At 38.0% G+C, this 12,500-nt stretch overlaps 1 protein-coding gene across 1 annotated transcript in view; it reads left to right on the top strand.

The window, feature by feature from the left end:
• LOC103580233 (cell adhesion molecule Dscam2) overlaps positions 1–12,500 on the top strand; it is a 459,597-nt gene that overhangs the window by 286,649 nt on the left and 160,448 nt on the right. The window contains exons 4-5 of the mRNA XM_014439749.1: positions 2,025–2,171; positions 2,324–2,441. Coding sequence (XP_014295235.1) covers positions 2,025–2,171; positions 2,324–2,441 — 265 coding nt within the window. The remainder of the gene's footprint in view (positions 1–2,024; positions 2,172–2,323; positions 2,442–12,500) is intronic.

Here is a 12,500-nt window from a genome sequence, read left to right as displayed (position 1 = left end):
CATACATACATACATACATACATACATACATACATACATACACACATACGTACGTACGTACGTACGTATGTAACTAATAGTTCTGCGTCTTCGATGCTGTCTGCTAAAATCGTGGCTGCGACATCATCTGCAAAACCGGTAAGTTCTACTTGTTCCGGCAGTGGTAAATCCAGTAGCTCATCGTAGTCTGCATTCCACAAGTCGGGACCTATGACTGAACCCTGTGGCACGCCAGCTGTAACATCGTATTTGCGTGGGTCGTCCATTGTGTCCGCGATCAGCGTTCTTCCGTGAAGGTAATCGTCAACGATTGCCAGGTTTTCTTGTTTCACTTTCGAATCGGTTCCATTGCGTTCATAATGTCGTCCCAGCTTGCACTGTTGAAGACATTTTTCACATCTAGGGTGAGAAGGATGCATACCTTGCGTGACTTTAAGTTACCTGACCACGCCCGGATATGTATGTATGTATGTATGTATGTATGTATGTATGTATGTATGTGAGTATTCTGTAACTTTCGATCGGATTAACTGATTTTAATCTCCGAGGTCCATTTGACGCGGCATGTAAATTCCTACAAGCTGTGGAAAATTGAGATTGATCGGTTGTGCTCGTTCAGAGATATTCCAAAAATATACTTTTTCAAAAATGTTTTTTTTACAATAACTTGTAATGTGCTCAAGGGATTGATTCCAAAATCGACTGGGGTCTGAAGCTTCATAAGCCGCGTCGAAGGCTACCTCAACCATCAAAATCGGTTCATATCATCAAGAGAAACCGGTGTCGAAAGCATTAAAAAAAATTTTTTTTCTTAGTATTTTCGAAATTTCTCAAGAATGAATAGATAATTGATTTCAAAATCCAAACAGCTGTAAAACGCGTCGATTGGTACGTTAACCGTCCCAATCGATTAATTTGTTCGAAAGATGTCGTTGGAGGCAAAATGTCAAAAATGTTTTTTTTTTCGAAAAAAACGTCATCTACAAGTATTTCCGAGCTCGAAAAGCTCGGAAATTTATCGATACCGATTTTGTCGAGCTCAATGCACTCGGAATCACCGGGAAGTTTTGGGACTGGCCCGCAGGGTCAACTGACAGATCGATTTTTTTTACATAGTGAGGAGAGAGATGTCCGATAAAAATTTATTCACGAAAAAAGCCGAAAAAAGTAGCATTTTTCGTTAATTTTTAGAATTTCAAATCTCGGTTACTACTCAACTAGTTAACCGATTTTTTTTCATCTCCGAACTTAACTGACTTTATCTTTCATAGAATAAATGTGCCAAGTTTCATTGAGACCCGTTAAAAATTGTGGCTGCTATCTTCGCAACGTGACGCATTATATTACATATATACACTAGTCCCAAAAAGTAAGGGATCGAAAAAAAATTCGAAATTTTCGGGTGATTTTCAACATGATGTAACTCGGTGAAAAATGGTCGTAGAAAAAAAAAAGGTAATTGTAGCCTCAAGTTTCTAGTTTTCAGATCTGGCTCTCAAATTTTTTTACTATACACGGTTCCGGAGTAATCTTGAGCAAACCGACGAAAAAAAAATTTTCAAAATAATTGCTCATCTTTCAACAAGTCTATGGGCTTCAATGAATTTTTTTGTTTCCGTAATTTTTTTCCTGTTATTTGTCGAACTTATAGAATTTTGGCAAATATCTTATTAGATTTATGTGCGGATAGTATAGGTTACCTGTAAAGACATTACAACATTCCTGTAACGATTCTGAAGAAAGGTATATAAAATCCATTCTATTTCTTTACAGAGTTTCTTATATAGCCGTTATAGGAATTTTTTTTACCAATATTAACAAGAAGGTAACAAATAAAATGGCGAGAGTAATAAATAAGAATAATTCGAAGCGCACAAAAAATAAAAAAAAAAAATTAAACAGACCCATTGCTTGAAATAACAATTTAATTTAATGTTATTTCATATGAATATTAGTCCTATCAAACTCTTGTGGTAGACAATTTAGCACAGAATTAATGTAAAATTTTATGTTTTCATTTACAGATGGTAAATTCCATTTGCTATCTACAGGTGAACTTTTGATCCATAGTCTCGAGTTCAGTGATCAATTCTTGAGTTATAGATGTAGGACAATGCATCGGTTAACAAGACAAGTGGTTGTAAGTTCTTCAGCAAATGTCAGAATAGCAGGTAATGTTTTACCATAACAATACTTTATTCAAAACTAAAAAAGTCCAAATACACTTAAATATACAAGATTGATAAGTACATACTTACATGTATACATTAAACATACATTCATCATTTAAATTAAAATAATCTGTAAATAATTTTCCATTCAGATCACAGAGGGGTCATACCACCAACAATCTTGGAGCATTCTGGAGTTATGTACGTTGGTCAAGACGAGTCAACATCATTGATCTGTGTAGCCAAAGCTTGTCCCACACCCGAATATAGGTATTTATTTCTTACAAAATATCTCGTCCTAATTAATAATTGAGTTCAATCAAGCCCTCGAGACAAACAAAAAGTATACATTAAATGTACATTAGATGGTAATCTTTATATTCGTTTCAAGATGAATTTCACTCTTCCGTTCTACACACATATGTTATTGACTAGCATTTTGCCAAAAGGGTATTCGAGCTCACTAAAATTCAAATAGCGACATTCTCATCTAATCATTCGATGTATAATCCGATATATTTCCCACAATTTGAAAGTTCTGAAATGGCAGTTGCATTGAAAAGTTTTATTACGATGAATTCTACAATATTATAAGAATTTTAGAGTGTAAAACAAAATTCTCCTGAAAATAACTGACTTAATCTAGGCTCAATCACGAACATAAGTAGTATTGATAATTACGATTATCATCGTGGATACTTTATACTTCTGATGAAAGTATGTTTAATGATACAAAAAAGTACTCTGCTTTATTGGTAAAATGCCTTACAATTTAATAAAATCTGCTACAGGCTGGAAGATAATGTGGACTAAAAGGATGCTTATATTCTAATTGAGCTTGCGCGAGAAAACGATATTATTGATAATCCAACCAAAAAATTTCGCTAATTTTAAGACAAATTGCCTTTTATCTTTGCGAATATTACTAGCAGCCACCAGAATTCGTGGGTTGAATCCTGGCTTACGTAAGTGAAAACTTATCAACTCACCTCACGGCTTATAAAATTACATATTTTTCTTCGATGAGTAATAAATTATTAGTTGTAATTTGAATGATAATACTTTTACTTAATTATTTAAGAGTCTTACCAATAGAGTAGGATATAAACAGGATGAAAGGTGACAGATGCAGCAAAAGGATTAACAGTAACAATGATAATGTATTGCTAACTACACCAATATTCAATTACTTACAATTGCCGTTGTTCGCAAAATACAATATAAAAATGTTGTCCTGGTGTACACTTGATACTGACCGCGTGGAACAACGTAGTTTCAGTACACTGAATTTATTAATTTAAATATAATTTTATTGCGAGTATATCGCTGATAACTGACAATAACAATGAAATAAAACTGGATTTTATTTATGACAAATAATAAAATAAAATAAAATTCTAATGCAAGTAAATCACCAGTAATGTTAAATTATATGCAAGTTAATTGCCCGAATTATAAATAATGCAAGTAGATTGCCGAATGACAAATAATCCAAGTTAATCACCCAAATTACAAAGAATCGCAAGTAATCTGCTAGTCTACTACAATGGTAGATAAATTATACGTGTTCATGCTAATTGATCCAGAATCGAAGTGATTGACCGATAATTTTAAGCATAGGACTAGTCTTGGGACTCTGTCTCCATTTTACCCTTACGGACATGTGTTGAGGTGATAATAAGTCATGTGACCACGGCACTATGACGTTGTGTAGTTTCAGACGGCAACTAAACAGGGAAAATTGGGAACCACAAGGCTGAGGACGACAAAGACAATTCATAATGTCTCAATTTGGAAATCATCAAAATTGTCATTAATGATAATAAATCATTCTTTTGATGCACACATTCAGAAACAAATAATATCGATTGCTACCGAATGTTAAGTAGTAGACACAATTGCTACCATTACAAGCACTAAAAACGTTTCGTCTGTAGCTAAAAACATTTTCTCTCTTATTGATGCAAACTTACTCTAGCAATAACTTTGCTTCTCAGAAAAAAAGAGAAAGAAAAACAAAAAGACGGATAATTATGACAAATTACTTTTGAGATCGTTTTCTGCAACGTCAATATCTAAAAAAATTCCAAACAACATTAAATAATGTTTTTAAATGTTCATTCTCTGTTAGAAACTTGGATAGCCTTAGTTACTGTTACTATCATCCTTAATTATTTCTTTGATAACAGCTGTTATTATTAATTCAGAACAATTTTATGGGTTAAATGTATATATATTTAGTGGTTAAGGATAAAATTTAATAATATTAAAATAAATTATTTAAACCAACTAATAATGTTAAATAAATGTTTTATTTAACCAACGTAATTAATACAGCAATAGAAAGCACACAAAATGAATATTGCTTGAATGCGTGTACGCACTTCAGTGGTGTATCTTGTAATATTTATATTGTCTCTACGAATGAGGTAGAGACGGAATATGTAAAAATCGATGTTTGGCATAGATTGCCGAAATGGATCGATCGTAATTATTGTAGCAACGCTACAGAACTCCCTTTGTTTTTTTTTTTTTTCTAAATTTAATACACGATAATTACAGTAATGGGATATATACAAATGATGTAAATAAGTAAATATGTAAATGAATGAGTATAATACAGTGGTGAATTCTTACTTTGTAAACAAAAAAAATTCATTTAAAAAAAAAAATTTTAATCGCGTTAATTTTTTTAAATATTAAACCAGACTCAGCGTTTTTGGGTCTCGATTGCTGTGTTGTTCGGTTGGGAGTTTGTTGTTATTGTCATCGTCGTGTCGATTGGATTCGCCTCGTAAACCGGCTTCAACCTATCCACTGAAATAGCGATTTGTTGTCCATGATAATCAACGATGAAGTATTTATCGTTCCGAGTTATTACACGATATGGACCTTCGTATGGCGCTGTGAACGATGATCCAACCTAGTCATTCCGTACCAGTACATGACTGCAAGTACTAAGGTTCCTGAAACAGAAAACAGAATGCTTACCGTGACGCGACATTTCGGCCGGTGCCAATGAATAAAAATGACGTTTTAGAGTATTTACAATGTTATGAGGTGTTGTTTTATTGCTTGGTGTGATTAACTCACCAGGCAAACGAATTTGCTCACCGTACACTAATTCAGCCGGGTTCGTCTGGATGCCGTCTTTCCAAGTAGCACGTAAGCCAAGAAAAACGTCTGGTAATGCGTCGTTTCATGACTCTCGATGACACAAAAGTGCTGCCTTTAGCTGAAGATGTAAACGTTCGACGAGACCGTTGACTTGCGGATGATACGATGTAGTATGTAGGTATTTTATTCCGTACATTTTTAGTAACGATTGAAATAACGACGATTCAAATTGCGGACCTTGGTCCGAAGTTATACGTTTCGGTACTCCGTGGTGAGAAACGCAGTGCAGCGATAGTGCGTGTGCTACCGTCTCTGCGGGTCCATGGGATAATGGGGCAGCCTCAGAAAACCTCGTGAATCAGTCGATGATCGTTAAACACTGATTAAAACCTCTTGAAGATTTTAAAGACACAAAGTCGATATGTATGTGCTCGAATCGTTCAGTTGGAGGTTAAAAACTGGCGATCGGCGACGACACGTGTCTTTGAACTTTATTTTTCTGGCAATCGATGTAAGTTTTCGCCCATTTACGACAATCTTTATTAATCGACGGCCAGACGTATCTTTAAGAGACCTTTTTTAGCGATCCTTTGATTCCAGGGTGAGCAAGCGTGTGTAGCGAGTCGAACATTTTTCTCCTCAGCGGTCCTGGGATGTATGGACGCCCTTTACCTGACACAGTGTCACAATATAGTGCAGGTCCATTATCGAGTTGAATCGTTTTTAACTTAAAACAGTTGTTTGACGTAACAACTGCTGAAGCTCGTCATCGGTTTGTTGATCGTCGGCAAGTTCATGCGACGTTATAGCAGTAGATACTGCTTCGACACGTGACAATGTGTCAGCGACAATATTGTCGGTACCCGACACATGCCGAATATCGGTGGTGAATTGACCGATGAAATCGAGTTGACGAAATTGCCAAGGCGATGCTCTTTCGGTGCGCTGTTTGTAAGCGTGCTGAAGCGGCTTGTGATCAGTGTAGATCGTAACATGCCAGACTTCGAAAATATGCCAAAAGTATTTTACAGCCTCGTAGATGGCGTTCAAGTCGTAGTCGTACGTCGACAATTTCTGAATCGAAGGGGACACCTTTTGACTGAAAAATGCCAGTGGTTACCAGTTGTTATCCACTTTTCGTTGCAAATCGGCTCCAATACCGATTTTGGATGCGTCGGTGAATATTGCCCAGTCAGCATCGATTTTAGGCCGGACCAACAGAGTAGCATCCGCGAGAGCTCGTTTAGCTGACTTGAAAGAATCGTGAAGTTCAGATGTCCAGTTGACTGGATGAGAGCCTTTGACTTTTGGGCCTTCCAGGATTTTGTTAAGCGGTGCTAAAATTTCTGCAGCGTTCGTAATGAACTTTCTGTAGAAATTCACTGTGCCGAAAAATCGACGAAGGACTTTTATGGTGGTAGGAGGCTTGAAATTGATGATAGCCTCGACTTTTTCCGGTAACGGCTTAATTCCATCTTTGGTGGTGACATGGCCACGAAATTTTACTTCCGGTCGAGCAATCTGGCATTTCAGTACATTAATTACTAGTCTGTATTCATGGAGACGCTCGAATAAAGTTTTCAGGTGGTCTATGCGTTGTTTCTCGTTGTTAGATGCGATTAAAATGTCGTCAACATATGGAAAGATGAAGTCAAGGTCACGAGTGACCTCTTCGATGAATCGTTGAAACGTTTGAGCCGCGTTTTTAAGCCCAAACGTCATGAATCGGGACTCGAACAGTCCGAACGGTGTGATGATCGCCGTTTTCGGCACGACCTCTGTTGCAATGATATATGCAAAATTGCGCTTGCAAAATCAACGACTGAGAATATGTTTCTACCGTGTAAAAATCCAAAGTCTTCAAGATAACGCAATGAGTATTCATCCATTAAGGTTTGATTGTTAAGTGGTCGGTAATCACCTCACGGCCTCCATTCTCCGGACTTTTTCAGTGCCAAATGAAGTGGTGAAGCCCAGGCGCTATTGGATGGTTTGCAAATACGTTCCTCAATCATTCTTCGGAACTCGACTTGTGCAATTTTCAATTTATCTGGAGCCAGGCGACTTGCTTTGCACGAAACTGGCGGTCCAGCCAACGTTCGAATATGATGAATCGTTGAATGCTTTTTAGTTTGATGCTGAGTAGCATCAGGTCGTGTAATATTGATAAATTCTCTTAATAATTCCATATACGCAGAATTACCATCGGATTGCTTTAATATTTTATAACCGGGCAGCGTTGGTTTACGACGTGAGAGTGCGGCTCTCTCGCTGTCTCAGTCTTGATTTAGTTTTTCTCTATCTTTCTCATCGCAGCCTGATTGCCGAGTTTGGCTGAGCTAGGCGTTAGACCACAAGGGATGATTCCACGCAGCAGGTGACCGTAAATCGGTCATGTGCGCATAATTAGGTAGGGGTCATCGGAGGTTGGGGCCTAAGATGACTAGATAAAAGAGACGATTCAAGTGCAGGCAATCGATTGAAGTGCAGGCGATCAATTCAAGCGACACTCAAGTCGAAGCACTGATACGCATAGCCTCGTTTACCAGTTACTCGATTCGCTCATTGTAAAAAAATTTCAACTTAAAATTCTAAAATATATTTGTTCTTTTGCTATAAACTGGTTTATAAAACCAAATTTACGTTAAGTTCATTATCTAAGTGATTTGTGAGTGTCCAGCATCAAATCCTACATCAACAGCCCAGGATTCGGAAGAGAAGGTCCAATATGCAGCGACGGCCGATACCTGCAGTACGTTCGACTCAATCAAATCCAGATAAGACTTATATAAAATTACTATATTTTATCTCTCTTCAACGCGATCCAGTATAAATAATTATTGATTTTATTTTCCCGTATCTATTAAATAACTGCGTGTTAAACAAATTCATTTATCGTAAATGCACATTCATTTATTTAATTATTCATTGAAAAGAATTTATTTTATATAAAGGGGAATTTTGTAAATATCTGGGACTTGGTTAAATAAAATTTATTATATATAATAATTGAATTAAGTCTCAAAAAAATTTCTTTTCATCACCAGTGTCTTTAGTATAACTTAATTTCAGCCGCGTGTCCGGTCAAAGCGAGTCGACCCATCCCTGAGATCTATTTCCCGCGTTCAGAACCAGCAATATAATAATTAAAATTCATATTTATAATTAATAATTAATTATTTAATCGGGAAATTTTGTAACTGTGGTTCGTGGCTACTGGACACGAAGTAGCCAAGGTCACCGTTATAATTTATTTCTGCCGATATCGTATGGGAATTTCCGCGCGTCAGTAAACCAGTGATGCTATCACGAAGGCCTTTTCGTTTTAGGTCGACTAATAAGTCATAATGACTTAAGAAGTCTGCACCTATAATCGGTTTAGTGACGTCAGCAATGATAAAATTCCATGAAAATTCACGGTGAAGTCCAAGGTTCAATGTAAGCGATTTTAAACCATAGGTTTGAACTATCGAGCCGTTTGCGGCATACAATTGGTAACCTATGGGTGTACTAAATGATTTCAGCCAGCCACGTGGAAAGGCGGATAAATCGGAGCCGGAATCGACATATATTCCGTTCCTATAGTTCGGTCTCCGATAAACAGGCGGCGAGAAATCGATTGAGAACCATCAGCCACCTCTACTGATTATCGTTTAAGTTTCCCTGCCATTTACAGCTGGGAGCGCATGATCGGGCATTTTTACCATGCTCAAAATGATACCAGCAATGGTCAAATTTTTTAACTTTCCGAGGACGATGGTGTCGGTGTGCTCTGGATCGTGTGTTTGAAAGTTGCTCCTCCGTAAGCATTTCACTATACTCGGCAGGCAGCAGTGCAAGTTGCTTACGCAACGCAGCGATTTCCTCTGCGGCGGATGCGTACATTTTGAAACATAGAATATAAAAATAATATTTCACATAATAATATCACCTGCACTTGAAATTATTTTATTTTCTTGTCACTCTCAATTTCAGAGTCTGACATCACCCGTCAACAATGTCTTTAATTCGGTACAGTGCTACCGAAAGATTATCGATGACGCACGGCTCAGGAATGTGCAGCCGGTGTATCGGCTTAATCCTCGATGGTATTTTCGGTAACGGAAAGAAAATTATATGCCACACTGTACGAAAAATTAATTGCAATTTTTTATCACAGCACACGAAAACTTTTATCACAATTCGAATTGCACTAAAGGTCTCTCGAATCACCACTGATGCGGCATAGCGTCCATAAGATGCGCAGCAATGCACCAGTGGTGATAAAAATGTTATAAAACTATACAATGATGAAAAATCACTGCACTAATTAAATCAAAAATAAATTCACACAAAAATAACTGTGAACAAAAAATCACGGTCTCGCCGATTAATCAGCAACACGACAAAATATTCGCAGCAAAACGACACGAAAACTCCCGAGATTTTATAAACTGTGTAACGCACGTGCTCGAGGCTTCTCTTAAAAAGAAATCACGTCGGGGTCACCAATTTAGTGGTTGAGGGTAAAATTTAATTATATTAAAATAAATTATTTAAACCAACTAATAATGTTAAATAAATGTTTTATTTAACCAACGTAATTAATACAATCAAAGAAAGTATACAAAACGAATATTGCTTGAATGCGTGTACGCAGTTCAGCAGTGTATCTTGTAATTTTTCTAATGTCTCTACGAATGAGGTTGAGACGGAATATGTCAAAATCGATGTTCGGCGTAGATTGCCGAAATCGATCGATCGTAATTATTGCAGCAACGCCACATATATGTAACGATGGGGTTAGTTGTACAATAAATGATACCACGATCAAAAATTGCTACGACAAATTATTTATTGAGCACAGCGAATATAGAAAAAAGAATTAGATTGTAATTGTAACGTATAATAAAATGCGTAGTCTACGGAAACTTAGAGCTAATTGTTTGATTCCTAATCTTACGGAATGATGGAATCGAAGATACGATGAGTGGGAATCGATGACATTCATCGATCACGGCCGAGATGGCTCGATAGTTGACGAATTTAACGTTCTGGCAGTCACCACAGTATCCCCTTTGTTTTTTTTTTTTTTTTTAATGAAAATTTTCAAAAAAAAAAAATTAGCTGTTTTGAATTAAGGAATGATTAATTATGTGAAAATTCACAATGATGAATGTAATGTTTATAATACAAATAAATATTAATGACTGGAAATTATGCATAATGATGGAAAAAAAACAATTTTAAAGAAACTTAACGTTTCGTGGCAGTTTGACGTGCGTAGGTGGTCCTTGCGGAACAATGATTTCATCATTGTTCGCCTCGTATACGGTCTTAAGTCTCTCAACTGATATTTTCCTCGGAGAGCGTTTAAAATCGACAACAATGTATTAGTCATGACGGCTGATGACGCGGAAAGGATCACCATACGGTGGTGAGTATGACGGTCTGACAAGGTCGTTTCGTACCAGTACATGTGTAAGTAGTTCATCAAGTAAGTGAAGAGGTTCGACGTAGACAAGTTCGGCTGGTGTTGCGGCGATGTCTTTCTTTCAGGCAGCTTGCAGTCCGAGTAAAACTGCTAGTAAGGCATTGTACCACGACTCTTCAAGGCACAAGAGGGCGCCTTGTAGCTGTCAGTGCTGGCCTTTGACGAGTTCGTTGGGTTGCGGATGGTATTGCGTTGTGTAAATGTGTTTAACGCCAAGTTGGTTAATTCACGAAATGGCAATGATTCAAATTGACGGCCTTGGCCAGAGATGATTCGTCGTGGAACGCCATAGCAAAAAATCCACTGATCGATTAATCCGTGGGAAACGCGGGTTGTAATCTTTTGACACTGGCAGTGCTACGAGGTCAATGTGGATGTATTCGAATCGCTCGGATGGTGATTGAAAGTTTGCTATTGGCGATGCTACATGTTGCTTTACCTAGTTGCGTTGACAATCGATGCAGACTTTAGCCTATTCCCGGCAATCTTCATTAATTGACGGCCACACGTAACGTTTTGTTCCGAGTTTTAACGATGTTCGAACGCCGGGATGCGCGAGTGAATGTAATGAGCCAAAAACTTTTTTTTGAAGTTGCGCTGGGACGCATGGACACACTGTACCTGACGTGGTGTCACAGTACACCAGGTCCGTTGTTGAAATGGACGAACTTCAAGTTTAAAGCTGTCGTACGGTGCAGAGGTTCGTTGTCACCTTTTTGAGCGCCGGCGAGTTTTTGGGGCGTCATTGTTTCTGTGGCGGCCTTTACGCGAGAAAGCGTATCTGCGACGATGTTGTCGGTGCCCAATATGTTTCGAATATCGGTTGTAAACCGACCGATGAAGTCAAGACGATGAAATTGCCACGGTAATGCCCATTCTGTGCGTTGTTAAAACGCATGTTGCAACGGTTTGTGATCAGTGTAGATCATGATGTGTCATCTTTCAAAGATGTATCGAAAGTGACCACATCGTATATCGCGTGTAATTCTCTATCGCAGGTTGACAATTTCTGTATAGACGGTGTCAACTTTCCTGGTAGCACGAGTTGCTCGTCAGAAAGTTGGTATCCATTAGTTTGCGACCAACTTGACGACAACATGCCGACAACTTTAGCTTTTGTAACTGTTAGCTACAGGTTACCGCCAACTTTTTCAGAGCAGCTGCAAGCTGAACGCAGGTTTCTGAGAAAATTGAAGACGAATTCCCTCCAACTTCAGAATTGTCAGCTTTTGCCACCCACTTTCTCAGAAATTTACCATTAACTTATGGAATTGCCAACTTTTGCCACCCATATTCTGAGAAAGTTACCATCGATTTTGGAATTACCAATTTTGTTGGCCAACTTGGTGAAAGGTTGCGGTTGTTAGTTTGGCGCCAGTTTATTACCAAGTTAGCTATGAGGGTTGCGGCTGAAAAACGCCAGTAACTGCAAATCGTTGTTGACTTGCTGTACCAGAACAGCACCGATCCCATATTCTGACTTGTCGGTAAAACAGCCCATTTCGCATTGTTGTTCGGATGAATCAGGAGGGTTGCGTTGATGGGAGCTTATTTTGCAGCGTCGAAAACGTATTGAAGGTCAAATGTCCCGTGGACAGGATGCGATCCTTTAACGTTCGGACCTTCAAGTACTTGATTGAGTGGCGATAGAATTTCAGCGACGTTGTTGATGAACTTCCTGTAGAAATTTACCGTGCCGAGAAATCCTCGTAAGGATTTTACAGTTTTCGGTGGCTCCA

The sequence above is a fragment of the Microplitis demolitor genome, chromosome 1 (assembly GCF_026212275.2).
Source record: "Microplitis demolitor isolate Queensland-Clemson2020A chromosome 1, iyMicDemo2.1a, whole genome shotgun sequence".
NCBI classification, from domain to species: Eukaryota; Metazoa; Arthropoda; class Insecta; order Hymenoptera; family Braconidae; genus Microplitis; species Microplitis demolitor.
This window is presented reverse-complemented; position numbering and strand designations above follow the sequence as displayed.